We start from the raw sequence: 20,848 nt of genomic DNA on the forward strand, positions 1-20,848 counted from the left end.
TTTTTTGCTCTAATGGACATGCTTTAGGGCTGCTGTTTAATGAGTATGTTCAGAGACCCTTATGTTTTTCCCTTGCTGCCTTGACCATCACTTCCCTCTGCAAGACTAATCAATGTCCTCTGTACACCAGGTATACACATGCTAGGTAGACCATAATGACTTCACACAGAACTCCTTCGGAAAAGGCTCTGTTGTTTAATGAGTGTGGCTTGCATCAATCCTTGTTTTAAGAAGGCTCTTAGGACCATGGTGTTTGTTCTTGCCACGACGAAGGATTATGGAAGCCCATTTTACCAAATAATTCTGAAGCTTTCACCAAATCCTCTAGTGGTTTTGAAATTCTCTGCATAGTGAGGCATGAGGTAAAGCAGAATGATCTTCTTGGAATGGAGCCACAGAAGCAGAGAAATGGATATAGGCTAGAGAAGACCTAAGAATCTACCGAGGACTCTTAGATCAGGTCCTCATGAGAATATATGCCTTTGAGTGTCTTCTGTTAGTAGAATCATTAGTTTAATCAAATCCTAATTGTTATAACAATAACAACTAATGTCCCCTGAACCTTTATTCTATGCCATGTACTTTTATATACTGTGTCAGTCCAGGTCCTCTGGAAAGCAGATGACAAGACAGAATTGGGGAAAGCCTCAAACCACGATGCTGGTCTACATCTTTGAGGGCAAGGATGGAGGGAGAGGGAGGACTAGATGACATCCTCAGGTGCAGGGCAGCTCTAAAAAAGTCTTCACAGCTCTGGTAAGAGAGCCCCAGGGCAAAAACTGCCTTGCCCATCAGAGGAGATCAAACTGGGCAGGAATGGCCTGGCTCTAGTATCCCCACACTCCACCTGGCTGGGTGCTTCCAGGGATGAGCCGATCCTGAGGGGGCAGTAGCTGGGGGTAGTCACCTACACTGGCAGCAGGCTGGCTCTTGAAGAGAAATGTAAATGGTGCACCCCCGGCTACTGGCACTTTCGTTTAATTCTTACAAGTTGGCCCTTGGATGCACGTATTCTAGTTGAACTACATCAAGCTGGAATTTAACTGACTGGACTCAAACAGGGGAGAAGGTGAGAGTGAGGAAGGGCAGAGAAGGGCCAAGAGAAAGGAAGAAAATGTAAGTTAGTGATTTCAGGTCAGTTCTGCCTAACATTTTACCAAAAGGCAGATGTCCCAGATGGAGAAAGAGCTGAAAGCTGTAAATCCAGAATCCTGCACTGCCTCTCAGGGCTCATGTGTCTCTCAGATTGAGAACCTCTTGGTGCTTTGAATGATTGCCCTAGACTTATAGTATTTAAAACTACATGTTCTTCATACAATGCAGTTCCTAAGTGCAAGTCAGTTCTTTCATTTGGTGCTCAAAAGGAAACAGCTTATTTTTGTCTATCATTAGTTACTGTATTAAGCACTGACTTTAAAACTCAGGTCCCTTGAAAGATGAGACTGTTGTGATCTCCTCACTTTGCACAAGAGGAAACTGAGGCTCAGTGAAGGGAACACAGCTGGCAAGTAGCCACACAGCTAGCAAGTAGCAGAGCTGCAGATCTGACACCTCTTTTAGCCGCTTCTTTGTACAGTATTTTCCTGGCACAACAGCTTAACTATAGCAATTATAATCCCTCCTCCATGATGATTGGGTAAACACATTAGATGCCAGGGGATAGCAGAAGGGCCACTGCATTATCTAGCCTGGTTCTACTGAACAGAATTACTGAGCTATGCACAAAGCAAAAGTTATACCGTGCCTTGGAGTAGTGCTGAGTTGTGAAAATTGAAACAAAAAAAGAGCCTGCCTCCCACATCTGGTATAGGATACAGAATTCTCTCCTCCTGCTATCTTTTTGTTTATTTGTTTTAATAGAAGATGCCAGAACTCTTGAGTCCAAATTGTAGGGCTAATTTAACTACTATTTTGCATGCACTGACTTAATCAATTTAACTTCATGCATGAGGGGAAGCAGTTTTTGTCTTGAACTGACCGTAGAGGTCATCAGTTGTAAGAAGCACTGTAAATAGCCCCACTATTTAACATCTCTCCATCAGCATCCCCCGGCCTTTGTCCCAGGCTGGAAAGCAGCTAGCCTGGTTGAGGAGTTAGAGAAACTCAGCAGTCTCATGTGTCACCCTTCCAGGTAACAGGCCTTCTGTAGATCTAGGTCGCGTTGCTGAAAGGAGTCACTTTGATGAGACAGTTTCCACTCTCATTCCTGTTCCAGCTCTCACTTCCATCATGGCTGTCCTGCCTTCCCTCTCTACTATTTCTTGTCCAAGCCAAAGCATAGTGCATTGCTGGTCAGACAGGGACCAGCAAACCTTGCCGTGGGACATAGGCACTGTGGGCTTTGTAGATCTAGTCCCTAAATCTGTTATATCAGATCCACTATTGTATTGAAGATCACACCTACACTTTTCGCCCCAATCCCAAAGAATGGAGGGAAAAAAAGGTGATAGGGTGGATGAAGACAAAGCAAAACTTAGTGGGAGTGCAAAGAGTCTGTGTACTCCTTTCAGTGTGGAGGGTGGGAGCCTCCACTAGCCTCCCCTACGTCCATGCTGGGAGCTGAGCAGAGATCTGCAGCAGCTGGGGCAGGAAAGGGACAGTGAGCAACCTGCACTGTGCTCTCCTGTGCTACTCCTAGAGCTGGGGGTGAACGTGGTGGAACAGTGTATGCTGGTTTTGTAAAGTTGGTAAGCCTAGTTGGCATGGAACCTTTGGGGCTTCTCCTAAACAGCCCTTGCAAACACATGGCCCATCCCACTATTCTGTGATTCAGTTACACAGAGAAATTAATTTTATTTTCTGAATATTTTATTCATGGGGAAAGAGTGAACACCATTTCATGATGTCTAGGAAGAAAGGAGTGTGACACATCTAGGACATTGTTGGAGGTACTGTCCTTTCTACATAACTGCTAATCTGGAAGTGGTCCATGTCATACCAGAGAAAGTAGTCATTATTCTTAATAAAACAGAACTAGCCTTGCAGCACATCAGGTGCCACGCTAAGGCCTTTATGTGCCTTATCCCATTTTATACTCACAAGTACTTTACAGGGTTAACATCTTCCCATCCCACTTTACAAAGGGGAAAGTGCCAAATGGAAAGAAAGAATAACTAATTTGACCAACGTCACCTAGTCCATTGACAGGGCTGGAATACAAACCAGCAGATACTCCTTGTCAACTAGGAGACAGTTGGGGTGCGTGTAGAACTGAATGTAGAAGCTCGTAAAGGAGAGGAAAAGAAGATTCTAGGGACCTCAGGGACGGTTCCAAAATGTGTGAGAACATGATCGGATGATTTAAAATAATGTTGAAAACACAGGACTATGTTTTCTATGTACTCTGTGGGATTCATATAGCAATAAAGTTAGAGCTGGAGTCAAAAATAGTAACGTGCAGTAAAGAAGTGTGTATGACAAGGGCTACCTTTTGGAACATGAACTGATAAACATTCCTTAAATTGCAGGACTTTCTTCCCTAGACTACTGAGCATGTGTCATGAAAAGAGATAAATAGTTCATCAAGAGCAAGTGAGCTTTTAGGAGAGAAAGGGTGGATTGGACCCTCTTTTTAACACCATACATACAAACTCACATTGGATTGAAGACCTCAATATGAGATGTGAAGTCATAAAACTCTTAGAAGAGAACATAGATAGTAATCTCTTGACATCAGGAATAGAAACATTTTTCTAGATATGACTCCTCAGGCAAGGGAAGCAAAAGCAAAAACAAACAAATGGGGCAGGCTCCCCCCCACACTGCTGCCACTTGATAAGTGGATCACAGCAAAGGTACCACCAACCCCAGCTCCTGAAAAATTCATTGCCCAAGTTCCTGGGTGGGCACCGTGATGCCACTCCCAACGACCCTGCTTTCTTTTCTCTTCTCTCCATCCTTTACATTTCTAAACTGCGATCCAAAATGTCCTAAGAGCTCTGTATAGGATACCTGTGAATGTCTTTGAAACCCAGAAGCAACCTCACGGATACCGACGTGCCACGGGCCTAGGCATTAATAAGAGACAGCTGCAGTGAGGTTTTAATAATGTAGAGTAAACAAGGCATTAGCAGTGAAATGTGGACACATTGACAGTCACGTATCAGTGACTCCAAATTCAGTGACAGAGGCGTTTAGTGTTACAGGAGCCTGGGGGCTTATTTGCAGTTTGAGTTTTGCAGATGTGGCTCTGTGTTCCCATCACTGCACACACTCTGAGACCTTTTTTCCTTGACAGAAGGTGACCATTGGCAGTGAGATAAGAGTGAAGACGTCAGCTTACTGATTTCAGGGCAGCCTCCACCAAGGCACCATCCGCTTTGTCCTGTGGCTTTGTACTAAACGGCACCCTCTGTCTTCCTATGAATTATGAATGCAAATAAGCAACGGCTTGCCTTCTAATGAGATTGAAGAGAGATGTGAAAGGTACTTCTCTGAGCGTGTAGAAAGTGGATAAGGTCACCTTGGTGTTTTGGTTTCTGTAACTTAGTGACATTTTTCAGGATGTAGTGGGAATAGTTTGAAGGAGAGTGTACAGTAGTGTAGTAAAGCAGCTTGCGGGAAAGAACACGGGTGGGTTGTTGCTTAGATCATACATTATCTATCACATATTTGAGTGTTCTAGGTGCTGGGTTTAAGGTAGTGAAAAACAGACACAATGCCATCTTCATGGACATCTCACCCATTCTCATGTATTTACAGAGTATCCATAGACTGTCAACTCCCAAATGTGTGTCTTCCATTCTTCCCATTCTTCAGCTCTGTCTCCCCATAACTCCAGATTCACATACCCCATCTGCCAGGAGTGGGGATAGGTGTCATATGGACTTCTAATAGACATCCTGAACTAAGCATGTCCAAAAGTGAATGAATACACACCAGCCCCGGTCCACATCAACTCTCCTGAGTCAACCTTGACTCACGACCTTTCACTCACATTCCACTTCCAATCCATAAGCAAAACCTATTGACTTGATCTTTAGAATATGATCACTACTTAGCACCTCTATTCCAATTGCCGGAGCCACCATCACCTCCCCAGTGTATGATTGCAATAGCTTCTAACTGGTTTCCCAGTTACCCTCCCCACTATACCTCACTCAGACTAAAAGGCATGAGTCTGTTCAAAATGGCCTTGCAACATCCCATCATCACCCATGGAAGAGCCCCTCCCTTCCATCACTGTGAGAATTGCCCTCGCCCACCCCACTGTAGTCATATTAGTCTCCTTCCTGTTTCTGGAATACACCAGGCATGTTCCTGCCATAGAAAGCCTGGAATACCCTCCCCTCTGGATACACAAATTATTTTGCTCCCTCTCTACCTCAGGTCTATGCTTATATGCTGTCATATTGGGGAGGACTCAGAGTACTTAGATAAAATAGCACTTACTGGCCTGAGAAGTCTTGTGTCCTTTCCCTGCTTTATTTTCTCCATAGACCTTATTACCATCTGACCTACCACTGCTTACTTGCTTCTTCATTTATGGCCTGTCTTCCCCTACTAGAATAGTAGGGCAAAGATTCTGTTTGTATCACTGCTGTATTCCCAAGCACCTTGAACAGTGTTTAGCACAGGGCAAATACTGAGCAGATATATTGTGAGATAAATGGATGAATGAATGCCTGCATGGATAGTCTAGTGGTACAGGCAGCCCATAAGCCAGTAGGCAAACACCTAGAGCAATGAGGAAAGGAAGAGGTTGAAGTGATGGAGGAAATGGGCTTTAGGAGGGGCGTGGGGATACCAAATTGAGAGAGGAATCAGGAGGTTTCCAGAAGAGGACTTTTCAGCTATAACCTGAAGGATGGAAAAAGCCAGCCCCTTGATGTAAAGAAACAGAAATGAGAGAGGAGTATTTCATAGAGGGAGAAGGGTGTGTAAGAAGGCTCGGGTCATAAAAGGACTTGGCAATGTTGAGAAATTGCAGAGTAAGCAAGAGGATCGATGCTTTTGGAGAAGTCAGGCCAGCGGTAGCTACATCATGAAGGTCTTGTAAGGAGAGTGGATTTTACTTTAGGTACAAGGCTAATCCAGTGAAGGGCAAGTAAAATAAAGTCTTAAAATGAATCCATGGCAGTAGAAATAGGAATAACAGTGGCAGTGGAAGGTGGGGTTTGGCTGGAAGGGGGCTTGGGGTAAATTTCAGGAATGATAGAGGTGTTCTTTATCTTGTTTGGGGTGGTGGCTACATGGGTATCTTACACTGAAAATCTGGCATTTCGTTGCATGCAATTTCCCTGATAAAAATAATACACCATCAACGATGTCATGAAGACAAAAAAAAAAAAAAAACTACCAAAAAACTACACCAGAAATGTGATACTCATACATATATAATGACACTTGTAAGTCAGCCTGTATTGAGGCTCCTTCTTTGACTCCTTATAGCCTGTGCATGACTTTTTAGCTTCAAGGAGGTCCTGGGTACACTCAAATAAGGTGTCTTGGGAAAAAATGGTGAGTCTAGATTGACTGAGCATGAGTGGGGTAAAGGGTTCCATATGGTTTGGTTTCACCCTGTGAGACTCTGACAACACAGGTGCCCAAGATGTAAGAGAAATCAGCCCCTTCACATCCTCACACCCATTGACATAGGGACGCTTGAGTGGGAGGATGTGCCCAGTGGTCTGAGTTAGATGAAGCCTAGCTGAACTCCTTTCTGTGGTTGCAGCTATATGGATGCTTATGTCCACTTTATCCATATGTTTATAGATCTTTGCTTGGGATTGTTCCACAGACAGAAATGGTGTCGGGCCTGGCAGCACACCATGTAGTATCCATTCCCACTTATCCTGAGCAGCCTTCAGCCCCAGGAAACATAAAACACTTCCTAGCTGTGAAGCTGTTTATGTCTGGGTTGCTAACTGTCCAGCCTTCTGTGTATATGCCTTTGGGAGTCAGCATTGCGCACCTGCTAGGACAGCGCTAAGGCTGCTAGATGTAGACAGATGGTTGGGTTTTCACCACCTCAAGGTGTGGGGCAGGAAGCAGAAGAACCCCCCTCTGGGAGGTTCTTGGGAATGTCTAAAGATAGATGTACAATTGCTAAGGGCTATTGGTACCCAAACTGAGCTCTCATCTGAAAGTAAGGTCTTCTGGCAGGTAGTTACCATTCATTCATTCATTCATTCATTCACAATTCATTCTAAAAAGGGCACAATATTGTGAACTGGTTACCATTTTACTGATGTCACTGCTAGATCTCTTTATCCATATATATATATATTTATATATTATATATATAAAGCTATATGTATATATAGCTTCAAAGAAAGCTGTGTAAGTGAACATTGAAACTTCTCAAGTTTCAGACTTATGTAACATTTCTCTTAAATAAGTGCTTTGTTTCTTTTTTAGCCAACTTACAGTTCTTTATCTCTCATTGAATGAGAGGAAGACATTCACAGGGGAAATGAAACACGGAAGAGTGAAGGACACAATGTCTTTACCTCTCTGCCTTGCCTCACTCTGGCTCCTTTCTCTGTAATATCTTCTTCATCCAGATAAAGGTCAAGTGTCCTTAGACTTTGGACATCAAACCTCATGGGACTAGGCTTCTCTGTGAGTGGGTTCTCGTTGCTTTGTTCCCTCAGGGGAATAAGTGACTGTCAACGACAGCTTGAGAAACAAACTGCTTCAGAAAGAGATTTCTTCAACTGCATTATCCATTCCAACAATTTGAGCAGAAAGTTAAGCTGGGTTCCAAGCTGCTGAGCATATTGGTCATGTACCAAACAAACATTTTTGAGCATTTTGTTTAACAAACACATATTACATATTACAGTTAATATGTCACAGACATGGATCTATGCGCTTTGGAGATGCTAACATTTATTCCTCCTAACAACCCATTTTATAGTTAGGGAACGGAAGGCATGAATAGTTTAAGTACCGGGGATCCCTGGGTGGCTCAGTGGTTTAGCACCTGCCTTTGGCCCAGGGTGTGATCCTGGAGACCTGGGATCGAGTCCTGCATCGGGCTCCCTGCATGGAGCCTGCTTCTCTCTCTCTCTCTCTCTCTCTCTGTGTGTGTGTGTGTCTCATGAATAAATAAGTAAAATCTTAAAAAAAAATAGGTTAAGTACTGTGCTCAAGACACACAACTGGCAAATGGCAAAGCCAGATGTAAACTCAGTCAGGCTTTATCCAATGCTCATGCCCCTAACCACTAGGCTGTGCCCCTCTCCCTTGGTCCATTCTGTCAGAGCCTCCACTTTGTGCCAGTGGCCAGCCTCCCCTCATGATCTGGATAAATCTTTTTTTTTTTAATATTTTATTTATTTATTCATGAGACACACACATACACACAGAGAGAGAGAGAGAGAGAGAGAGAGAGAGAGAAAGAGGCAGAGGGAAGCAGGCTCCATGCAGGGAGCCCGACGTTGGACTTGATCCCGGGTCTCCAGGATCACGCCCTGGGCTGACAGCAGCGCTAAACTGCTGAGCCACTAGGGCTGCCTGATCTGGATAAATCTTAAATCCTATTCATTCCAGCCAGTTTGTCCATTAAACTCCACCAGGGATTGGTTTAAGAAGAACATGCAATCAATCCTGGTCAAAAAGTGTGAGGATATATTTTCTCAGGGAGGAGGGGGTCTGAGAGTACATGGAGAGGAACATACTGGAGCTCTTTGTTTAAGCCAGTTTATGTAGGCTTTGGGTTACTTGTAGCTGAAACTGTCCTAGGTGATATAGATGATAAATTAAGATTCTTTTTCTTTTCCTAGCAGGAATATTGGTGTAGAAATATGGTTGTGTAGTTATTGGATTATATTTTCAAAATAGCTTCTTGTCAACTTTCAAATAAAAGTTTGAATTCCAAGGAACAAACCAATGTTTGTGGTATGCACAAATGACAGTATTTGGGGCTTGCCTCTAGGAAATAACATGAAATGTAGGATGCTCTGTAGTTCTGGTTTGGTATAAACCTTGTAACTACATTGTGACTACCCTGATCTCTTATGGAGTATCCATGTCCAGATGTTATTGAGAATTTGATTCATTGAGTCTATCAGTATTAGATTTGAATAAAATAATGCTCAGAGAAAAATCTTCCTAGATTGGAAAACTACTTTTTTCCACACGCCTGAATTCTCTCTCTCTCTCTCTCTCTCTTTCTCTTTAAGTTAAATTTTCATTAGTATATATTGCAATATTGGTTTCAGGAGTAGAATTCAGTGATTCATTGCTTACATACAATACTCGGTGCTCAGCACAAGTACCCTCCTTAATACCCATCACCCATCTAGCCCATCCTCCTCCTTCTCCCTCTATCCCCTCAGTTTGTTCTCTATCATTAAGAGTCCTTTATGGTTTGTTTCTCTCTCTCCTTTTCTTTTCCCCCTTCCTATATGTTCATCTGTATATATGTGCACCACACCTTCTTTATCTATTCATCAGTCAGTGGATATTTGGACTCTCTCCATAGTTTGGCTATTATTGATAATGCTGCAATAAACATTGAGGTGCATGTACCCCTTCAGATCTGTATTTTTGTGTCCTTTGGGTAAATACAGAGTAGTGCAATTGCTGGATCATAGGACAGTTCTATTTCTACCTTTTTGAGGAACCTCCGTACTGTTCTTCAAAGTGACTGCACCAGTTTCCATTCGTACCAACTATGTGAGAGGGTTCCCCTTTCTCTGCATCCTCGCCAACACATTTTGTTTCTTGTGTTGTTGATTTTAGCCATTCTGACAGTTGTGAGGTGGTACCTCATCATGGTTTTGATTTGTGTTCCCTGATGATGAGTGATGTTGAGCATCTTTTCATGTGTCGTTGCCCACCTATATGTCTTCTTTGGAAAAGTATCTATTCATGTCCTCTGCCCATTTCTTAACTGGATTATTTGTTTTTTGGGGTGTTGAGTTTGATAAATTCTTTATGGATTTTGGAGACCAGCCTTTTATCAGATATGTCATTTGCAAAAATTCCATAGATTGCCTTTTAGTTTTGCTGATTGTTTCTTTCCTGTGCAAACCCCTTTTTTAACATATGAAAATACATTTTATTATTATTTTGCTATATAGCATGTTAGTGAATATACTCAATTGCATTTCTCAAATGGCTGATGAGACACAAGATAACATCTTTTTGATTCCTGAAAACCTCAGTATCATCTGTCTTTTGGAGGATCCAGTTTCCTACGACGTCTATGATACTGTCCACAAGGATACCAATGGTGCTTAATAGTAAAGAACATTTTGCTAAGTTGTTCTATCATAAGTCCTTGCTCAAAGTGTTCATTTTTTTCTTCTAGTCTGGTTTTCAGCACTTGGTCATGTGTTTCTTCATTATTATGCACAGGATATGGCCGAGGGATAGGTTTTGTATGCTCATATGGAATGTCCACAGAAGGGTGGTAGCATACTATCGTCCTGCCGTCAGATGTCAAAGCAAGCTCTACTTTGCAATTATAGTCATCTGGTAGAGGAGAATACATAGATTTATGACAAACACAATATAAAGCTCCATTTTGAATTGGAATTAAATGTTTCCAGACAGTTCTGTTTGATATTGCCCATTTTACTGCTGCCAATGCCACGGTGAATCAGGATGCTATTGGGTGGTATAAAAGATGATTTGAAGAGAGATGGATTTTTTTTAAAGATTTTATTTATTTATTCATGATAGTCACACACACATACACACAGAGAGAGAGAGAGGGAGGCAGAGACATAGGCAGAGGGAGAAGCAGGCTCCATGCAGGGAGCCCGATGTGGGACTCGATCCCGGGTCTCCAGGATCGCGCCCTGGGCCAAAGGCAGGCGCTAAACTGCTGTGCCACCCAGGGATCCCTGAGAGATGGATTTTAAATTCTGCTTCCACGTGTAACTATTTTCATCCCTGTGTCAGCGGCACCACGATCCTTCCATTTTACCTCAATCCGGGTCCCAGAACGTGCAAACCCTTTTTATCTTGATGAAGTTGCAATAGCTCATTTTTGCTTTTGTTTCCCTTGCCTCCAGCAATGTGTCTAGCAAGAAGTTGCTGAGGTCAAAGAGGCTTCTACCTGTGTTCTCTAGGATTTTGTTTCACATTGTCGTCTTTCATCCATTTTGAGTTTATTTTTGTGTATGGTGTAAGGAAATGGTCTAATTTCATTCTTCTGCATGTTGCTATCCAGTTTTCCCAACATCATTTGTTGAAGAGACTTTTTCCATCGGATAGTCTTTTCTGCTTTGTCAAAGATTAGCTGAGCATATAGTTGTGGGTCCATTCCCGGGTTCTCTATTTTGTTCCACTGATCAGTGTGTCTGTTTTTGTGCCAGGACCATACTGTCTTGATGATTACAGTTTTGTAATATAGATTGAAATCTGGGATCATGATGCCTCCAGTTTCGTTTTTCTTTTTCGATGAGTGGCTCATTTGTCAAACGTCTAAAAATAGACGTCTATTTTTTTTTTTTCTTCGTTTTTTTTTTGGGATTGAATCCCACATCGGGCTCCCGGTGCATGGAGCCTGCTTCTCCCTCCGCCTGTGTCTCTGCCTCTCTCTCTCTCTCTCTCTGTGGAGGATCCCGGGGGTTGGGCTTAGGTTGCCTTTTGCCCGTAGTAAACTATGAACATCGAGGCAGTTGAGTCCGTAGAGGAGTGTCCCTCTGCCTGTTTCAAGGGCTTGTCAGTGTGCCCTCACCACAGTCCAGGGGGGGCCCAGATAGGGACAGCCCAGAATGGGCCAGGGCTAGGACTGAATTAGCTCGGGGGAAGGGGGGCAGGAGACCCATGTGGGAGGGGTGCCCCTGACTCAGCCTGAAGGGTCAGACTTTGAAAGGATTGCATGGGGGGGTGGGGGGTGGGAAGAGGAAGAGCCAGCTCCCACAGGACAGCTGATGGACGTGTCTCAGCTGCTGCGATTTTTTTTTTTCTTTTTTTCTTTTTTTATTTTTTTATTTTTTTTTTTTGCAGTCCATAATAAATTTATTACTTCTTCAAGTCTTCCAGACACTGGGAACTACGATCCAGATGAGTGGCTCATTTGTCATTTTCATAGGCAGCTGGATTCTTCCTCTTGGATTTCTCAAACTCCTGGGTTCCCCATGTGTAGACAAGGTAAAACGCTATGAACGGGGGCACGACGCGAAGGGCGCACGCCCGCGTACGGCGCAGCACGTTGGGGATGCCTTTGCTGAAGTAGTGCGGGAAGGCGCGCTGCTCGAAGGGCGACAAACTGTAGGTGATCACATGCCGCATCCGGGTCAGGTTCCCAAACTGGCGGCCCATGGTCGCGGCGGCGCCTCACTCCCGCACAGGGGTCACTTCGCCCTCCACCCTCACATCGTGCCCGTGCCCATCCCCTTGGACACCGCCCACTTGGACCTGTCCTCCAACCGGCTGGAGACCGTGAATGAGTCGGTGCTGGCAGGGCCAGGCTTTTTTTTTTTTTTTTTTTTTTTTTTTTAAAGGTTCTTTTCTTTTTATTTTTGCAATATCATTCCATACAAAAGCAATAGAAACATAACAGTCTTAACAAGAAGTTTACAATTGAATATTTGAACAAAAAATCTGTACACATTATCATTTACAGCAATTTTACATGGTAAATTAACTGACTGTAAAAAAATGTTCTTTCTGAACCCCTCTGCTGCCTTTAACTCTTGGAGTATTACAGGTAGAAGGCCTACCTAGTGCTATTTACAAGGACCAAATTAAGAATGTGTAACTTACATAAAATCCATTAACAGCTCAATTTACTATCTTTGACCATTCAGTGCTCTGAGGAAGAAACACATCTTGACTTATTGACAAAAGGCCCAAAATTAAATTTCCATAAAGATATTAAAGCTATCCAATGATGAGAATACTCAGATACCAGTAAAGAAAGCTGACACACAACTGGCCCCATGGATATGCGGCTAACTCCAAACTAGCCACCTGACAAGTGGCAACTTAATGTCTAATGTACCGGTATAAAACCAGTTATTAAAGTATACTTGTCAGGTTAATTGGAGAATGGTAGGGATTCAAGCAATTAAGTTTTCAAGACTGCTCCGAGTTCAATTTTCCTTGGATTTCTTTCCATTTACAATTTAAAACATGCAAAATACACTTACTATACATAAAATTAACGCTTAAGGAAATAAGGCAAAAGTAAATTCACCGTGAGATAATGTGACGACGAACTGTGAACAGAAACAACTTGAGGAGGCAGAGGCAGCTACGGGCAAACGGGCAGCTGAAGATGATGAGGATGACGACGTCGACACCAAGAAGCAGAAGACTGATGAGGATGACTAGACAGCAAAAAAAAAGGAAAAGTTAAACTTAACAAAAAAAAAGGCCACCGTGACCTATTCACCCTCCACTTCCCGTCTCAGAATCTAAACGTGGTCACCTTCGAGTAGAGAGTCCCGCCCGCCTGCCCAACGCGGGCAGCGCCACCCGCAGATGACACACGCTCTCCGCCACCCAACCAAAACCACAACGTGAATTTGCAACAGGGGAGGAAAAAAGAACCAAAACTTCCAAGGCCCTGCTTTTTTTCTTAAAAGTACTTTAAAAAGGAAAATTTGTTTGTATTTTTTATTTACATTTTATATTTTTGTACATATTGTTAGGGGTCAGCCATTTTTAATGATCTCGGATGACCAAACCAGCCTTTGGAGCGTTCTCTGTCCTACTTCTGACTTTACTTGTGGTGTGACCATGTTCATTATAATCTCAAAGGAGAAAAAAAACCTTGTAAAAAAAGCAAAAACAACAACAAAAAAACAATCTTATTCCGAGCATTCCAGTAACTTTTTTTGTGTATGTACTTAGCTGTACTATAAGTAGTTGGTTTGTATGAGATGGTTAAAAAGGCCAAAGATAAAAGGTTTCTTTTTTTCCTTTTTTGTCTATGAAGTTGCTGTTTATTTTTTTTGGCCTGTTTGATGTATGTGTGAAACAATGTTGTCCAACAATAAACCGGAATTTTATTTTGCTGAGTTGTTCTAACAAAAAAAAAAAAAAAAAAAAAAAAAAAGGTCCAGTGCTATCTGGACCTTCAGAGACCTGGGGGTGCTACAGCAGACACCCAGCCCTGCAGGCCCCATGCTCTACCTTTCCCCTACATTCACCAGCCGGGAAAATCAGGAGAAGCTGGAACAGTTCATCCGGCAGTTCATCTGTAGCTAGAACTGTGCGGGGTGGAGCCTATGCTGAGACTTCTCAGCCCCAGAACATGGCTGTGTCCTGGACCCAGAAGACAGACTGGGGCCGGGGGGGGCGGGGGGTGGTGCGGTGCATACCCTTACCTGAACTATAAAATCTTTTGTGCTTCAAAAAAAAAAAAAAAAAAAAAATAGACGAAAAATAAACGTCTAGGATTGCTTTGGCTATTTGGGGTCTTTTGTGGTTCTATAAAATTTTAGGATTATTTGTTCTAGCTCTGTGAAAAATGCCGGCGATATTTTGATAGGGGTTGCATTAAATGTTTAGATTGCTTTTAGGTAGTATAGACATTTTAACAATGTTTGTTCTTCCAATACATGAGCATGGAATGCTACTCCATTTTGTTGTGTCCTCTTCAGGTTCTTTTATAGGTACCACTTTAGTTAGGATTATTCCTAGAAATGTTTTTGTTTTTGGTGCAATTGGAAATGGTATCAATTCCTTAGTTTCTTTTTCTGCTGCTTTGTTATTGGTGTATAGAAATGCAACAGATTTCTGAACATTGATTTTTATATCCTCCAACTTTGCTGAATTAATGTAGGAGTTCCACAATTTTTTTGTGGAGTCTTTTGGGTTTTCTACATTAGAGTATCATGTTGTCTACAAGTAGGAAAGTTTGACTTCTTCCTTACTGATTTGGATGCCTTTAATTTCATTTTGTTGTCTGATTACTGAGGCTAAGACTTCCAGTACCATGTTAAATAGTAATGGTGAGAGTGGGCATCCTTGTCTTGTTCCTGACCATAGCCTCTTAGTTTTCCCCATTGAGGATGATATTGGCTGTGGGGGTTTTTATATATGGCATTTATGATGCTGAGATGTGTTTCATCTATCCCTACTTTGTTGAGGGTTTTTATCAAGAATGGACATTGTATTTTCTTAAATGCTTTTTCTGCATCTATTGACAAGATTGTTTGGCTTTTTTTTTTATTGTTTGGCTTTTATTCTCTCTTTTATTAATGTATACACCACTGAATTCTTTATGGTTGGGAGATTTTTATGTTTTTCAGGAATCAGAATTCTCTAATTATACCAATAGTAAGTTGAGTAGGGAAGCAACAGAATTGGTTGGCAATTATAGGTGGTTGGATTTTTGTTTTTGTTTTTGTTTTTGTTTTTATGGCCCAGAGAGAGTCTTCAGGACATGAAAAGAGTGTTATTGAAAACTAACATTTAATTGAACTTTTGATTTCCAGTGTATGCAAGATACAAAATATTAAAGTATCTGACACAGAAGACTTCAATCATAAATGTGATTCTTTTGAGTTTTATCACTCTCTAATTCATCATGAACATATCTAGTACTGTATACACCAAAGTTCTTCACATATTTCTTAAATGAAAACAAGAGTAAAGGGGAGATTTTGCTATTGTTTCAGACATGTATTATGTTTAAAGTATCTAATATATTAATACCTATGGTTTTTGTGTAAGTTCTATAGTTATACCTTACACACACACATATATGGACATACACATCCCACTATTCTAAATGTAAAGCTCAGCAAAGAAAAGACATCATGTTCTTGAAGCCATGCAGAGAAGCAGAAATGTCTTAGTCTTAATACTTAAATAGTCCTGCTTGGAAATTACCTTGATTCTTCATGAAGATAACTTCTGAGTTGTGGAATACATATACATTGCAATCAATTAGAAGTCTATAAACTCATATCTATAATAGAACGCGACAAATATCATGATGCCAAGTGATTCCATGTCAGTACAGTGGGCATTTTGCCCTCTAGGAGTATTTGGAAGTTTTTTTAAAAAGATTTTATTTATTTATTCATGTACAACACAAAGAGAGACAGAGACACAGGCAGAGGGAGAAGCAGGCTCCATGCAGGAAGCCCGATGCGGGACCAGATCCCGGGTCTCCAGGATCATGCCCTGGGCTGCAGGCGGTGCCAAACCACTGCCCCACCAGTGCTGCCCTATTTGGAAGTTTCTAATGACATGTTTAATTGTCACAACTTGGGTGAGGGGGGCTATTGGTAGTAGGTGAAGGCCAGGGATACTGCCAAACATCCTACAACACACACAATGGCCCCCCACACCAAGAATTACCCAGCCCAACATGTCACTAGTGCTGAAGTTGAAAAATCCTGAGTTAGTAAAATAGGTGCTTGTAGAAATTCTTCCCAGCTTAAAGTAACATTCACACTAATTGAATAAATGAGAATTCTCTAAAGATAAACAGATCTTTCTAGTACAATCTTCATGGCAGGCTCATTAAAGTAGTCTAGCACCAATCATTCTTATTGCTAAAGTTTGCTCTTGAAATTGTGGTCCATGGACCAGCAGCATTAGTAGCTATTGAGAACTTGTTAAAATGCAGAATCTTGACCCTACTGCAGACCTGCTAAATCAGATTCTGCATTCTTAACCAGATCCCTGGATGATTCCTACACAGAGTAAAATTTGAGAGTCACTGGGTAAGAGGACTATGTATCTATACCTCACCTCCAAAGCTGATCTGTGACTGGAAACAGGCCAAGAGCTCCACTACCTAGGAATACAAAACAAGATTGGAAAGCCTCCCTATCACAGGTGTGAAGTAGAAAACACCCCATACAATGTTAACTGTTTTCATTGCTCAGCAATTAAAAGGAGAGTGAGGTGGTAGCTAGTTTACTGTGTTGATCACTTTGTAATGTATATAAATGTTGAATCATGATGTTGTACACCCAAAACTAATATAATATTATATGTTGACCACACTTCCATTTCAAAAAAAAAAAGGACACTGAGAAATTCATTGAAGCACACTGAATTTTTAACACAGGGTTTGGTACAGGTCTGCTATCACCAAATGTGTTATTGATTCCAAAAATACTTTCCCAGTTTCATCCTAAAATCCTTTTGGGTAACTGTGACCTATGTCTGCAAGGCTAAAGTATAAAAACTCTTTCAGTTAACCTTTGCAAAGAAAAAAACAAAACCATGCTCCATCCATCTTTTTAGAAGTTGCTCCAGAATCTAAAACATCATGGTTTGGGCAGCCAGGGTGGCTCAGCGGTTTAGTGCCGCCTTCAGCCCAGGGTGTGATCCTGGAGTCCAGGGATCAGGTCCCATGTCAGGCTCCCTGCACGAGCCTGCTTCTCCCTCTGCCTGTGTCTCTGCCTCTCTCTCTCTCTCTCTGTGTGTCTCTCATGAATAAATAAATAAAATCTTTAAAAGAAAAATCATGGTTCTAATGTGGAGTAGTAGGATATAAATAACTACATGTAAATATCTTTTCGCTGAAACGCTCATACTTGCTAGTTATTTTCAGTAAAGTGACTTGAGGGCAATGGTGGGAAAATAGCATTATTTTTTAATCTCAAAGAAAGAACTAAGGAAATGTTTTAATTGAAAAGTTAAAGGCATTTTAGATCTAAGGATACTAAAGCAATCTTTCTTCCAATGAGAGGAACTTATGTGTATTAGGACAGAGGTTCTCATAGTAGAAAATGTTTACTTGAACAAGAGTAAGGACAGGGAGCTTACAGATGTCCCAGGACTAAATCCAGTAAAGACACCTGGGGATCCTGGAGTAGAGTGAATGGGACAGGAAGCTCGGTTAATGTATTAGTCCACATGAGGTTTTCCAAAGAATGTTCCTGGGACTTCCACAGAATGAACTGGGTTTCACAGGCAATTAGGTTTGGGAAAAACTATGTTAAACAGTGTTTTAGATCTTTACTAGAAGGCTTTTCAGAGCTTTCAATGTGTTCATGAAGGTTATGAATCTCCAAGATACCACAGACATATGGTATAGTTTTGTTGAAGCCAAGGTAGATAAATCTGTGACCCAGATAGTAAAGGGTCCTATTCCTTATGGGCCATAGGATCTATCAGACAAATATCCTGGGGCGTGCTAGAATGTGGAATTGGGAAGAATAGTAAACCAGGCCCAGGAAGGACTGACTACGAGGCAAGGAAGGCCTGAGGGACTAATGAGCAAAAAGCTAAATTTAGAATGAGAAATTCTAAACCTGACATTCACATGCTTCACCTGAGGCTTTTATCTCTCAATAGTTGCACATCTCACAGTGCCTACTGGTGTGTACCCTGCAGTGGTCACAGGGAGGGAGAACTTGTAGCAGGACTTCAGCCCATAGTGAGGTCATCTTTTGAGAGCACATTCCTCATTTTGGGACATTTGGAAGGTAACAACAGAAAGTTTCCCAGAGGCTCCTGAGAGGGATTTCACCAAAGGAAGTTCCAGTTAGGGGTAGCCTGTGGGTCATATCTGTCTCTGAGGTCAGCTCAGAAAGAGTCAGAAAATAGCCATACGATAGAACATCTGAGAGCCAGGCAGCCTGGGTGACTCAGTGATTTAGCGCCACCATCAGCCCAGGGTGTGATCCTGGAGACCTGGGATCGAATCCCATGTCAAGCTCCCTGCATGGAGCCTGCTTCTCCCTCTCTGCCTCTCTCTGTGTGTCTCTCATGAATAAATAAAGAAAATCTTAAAAAAAAAAAAAAGAAGAAGCCAAGGAAAATAAAGAGTGAAGCAGAAGATGCACCATCAGATGGCTCAATAGGAAGCTCTGTAAATAAAAGCCTCTGAAAGAATTGAATGGGGAAAATGCATTTGAAGTTTGCACTGGACTGAGAAGCTCTGAATTTAAATAAAACCTGCATGGTGAGTTAGGAACAGGAATATTTTGTTTGTTGCTTTGGGTGGCTTTCCTTTCATCAGCATATTCAAAAAAGGTTTATTGGTTGCTTCCTGTGTGCCCACCTCTGAGCTAATAATTACTCAGCAGGCATGGTCCTGCACTCATGGAGCTCACAATAATGAACAAAACATTAATTTTATCTTTGGATAAGTGAATCAATCAAAAGAAATGGCACTGCGATAGGGTTGACTAAAGTGGTGATGGAAACGTAATTTAGATGCTCAGAGGACCTCTGAGCAGGTGACAGAACGTGGAGATCTGAAGGATGAGGAAGGCAGTCACTTGAATATATATGTGAGGCCAACGCATTCTCAGCCAATGAGAAAGGCCCCAAGGTGCAAAAGATCCTGGTGCATTTGAAGAGAAGAGAGCAACGTGGCTGAAGCAAGGTGCACAGAAGAGCAAGTGGAAAGAGGCAAGATTAGAAAGATCAAAAGGAACTGGATCACACTAGACGTGGCAAGCCATGACTGGATTTCATTCCATCCACAGGGCTCTGGGTTGTATTCCATGCACAGCAACAAAGTGTGGCTTTTATAAAGGAAATGGATTAAAGCAATGCCACAGTGGAAGCAGAGAAGTAAGGAGGCAAGAGATGATTGATGGTGGCTTGAGCTAGGGTAACTGTTGGATTTTTTACTTGTTTACTTTTAATGTGTGGCTCTTTTTTAATAGAAAAGAAGGGCCTTGGTACTGGTTTCCCAGTTTGGCTTCTGTGATCCTACTAGCCACCTGATGGTAGACAGCATGCATTGCGGGAGAAATAATGAAGGAGGTTACTGCTGAACGGCTAGTCTGGGATACAGTAGAACACAAGATCATCCCTCCCAGCCTCTGTTCATGTGCTCTCTTCCCTCCCATCTATGGAAATGGATGGTCTGTCCCCAAATGGTGGGCTAAGTAAGGCTGCATCTGTCTCCCTCATCTTTGTATACATTGGTACATAACTAGCATTCAGTAAATGTTTCCTGAATAGAATACAACTGAGTAATCAAGTGACAGTTTTGTGTGTGTGTGAACTAAGTCTTTCACCTTTTCAAAATAGCTACCTTATCCCCCTTAGGAGCAATTTTGAATTCATTAGCCAAATTACTGCATCTGTTTCTGGAAAAAATCTGGGTGTTTGACCAAACTTGAATCTGTGGGACAGTTTTCCAGAACTAAATCTTACCAGATGTTCCTCATGCCTTGAAGACCTGTTCCTGTTATGGAGGAATTGGTTATGGGGGAAGGAGGCTTAAAGAGCTTCTGAATTCATCAGCAAAAGAACAATTATGTTATCTTCACAGCATTTGAAATTCGGCTTCCTGGCACTTGGCTGAAATGAGTGCAGACTGGTGGCACTGCAATTTAGCTTCTATCTGGATGTGGTTGCTCTCTTAGTTCACTTAGCTCTGGCAGAGATCAATTTAAATTGTGAAACAGAGAGGAAATGCACAGGTTCCAATCAACAGAATAATCCCCACATTTTACCAGCCATAATATGCTCCTGAGAGATGTTTTCCATGATTGAACTTCTTGCTAAAGTACTGGGAAACATCTTTAGAAAGACATGGTATTCATTTCCATTTTTCTTCCTTTCTCCTGGGGGTGGGTATATTTCTACTGGGGTCCTTTATGTTCAATTAAATAATAATTGCTGGAACACAAGGAATGAGTTTATTGCTAAATGAAGTTGCAACACAGTGAGACAAGCTCTTTAACTCCTTTTCTAAATTATTTAATGTAAAAATAAAGGAGAACCTGATCTTTATAATGAATTGTCTCTTTTTCAAAAGACAAAGTTTCATTTAAATGTTAAAAAGTAACAGTTGGATTTTATTTAATTCTGTGGCTTATTAATCATTAGTGTCATTTATTTTGATCACCAAATTGATCCAAATTTAACCAGTAGAAAAAATATGTATCTGGGGATATAGTTATATGTAGATCAACTAGTCTCAATCAAGGGAGATTTTTGCCCCTTGGGAGACATTTGGCAGTACCTGGTGACGTTTTTGGTTTCTACTTCCTAGGGTTGAGGGAGG

General features: G+C 41.7%; 3 protein-coding genes across 13 annotated transcripts in view; 1 reads left to right on the forward strand and 2 right to left on the reverse strand.

Moving 5' to 3' along the window:
* The window catches only part of NEK11 (NIMA related kinase 11), a 237,473-nt gene that overhangs the window by 146,381 nt on the left and 70,244 nt on the right, over positions 1-20,848 (forward strand). The window lies entirely within an intron of this gene.
* LOC121479020 (39S ribosomal protein L42, mitochondrial-like) lies at positions 10,080-10,552 on the reverse strand (the record flags this gene model as incomplete). The annotated part of the gene is made up of 1 exon (XM_041734538.1): positions 10,080-10,552. A coding segment is annotated over one exon (435 nt), but the record flags the coding sequence as incomplete, so codon positions are not given.
* On the reverse strand, positions 11,859-12,298 carry LOC121478804 (cytochrome b-c1 complex subunit 8). Its single transcript, XM_041734138.1, has one exon. The coding sequence runs from the start codon at positions 12,223-12,225 to the stop codon at positions 11,977-11,979; it is 249 nt and encodes an 82-aa protein (XP_041590072.1). The 5' UTR covers positions 12,226-12,298; the 3' UTR covers positions 11,859-11,976.

The sequence above is a fragment of the Vulpes lagopus genome, chromosome 19 (assembly GCF_018345385.1).
Source record: "Vulpes lagopus strain Blue_001 chromosome 19, ASM1834538v1, whole genome shotgun sequence".
Classification (NCBI taxonomy): Eukaryota; Metazoa; Chordata; class Mammalia; order Carnivora; family Canidae; genus Vulpes; species Vulpes lagopus.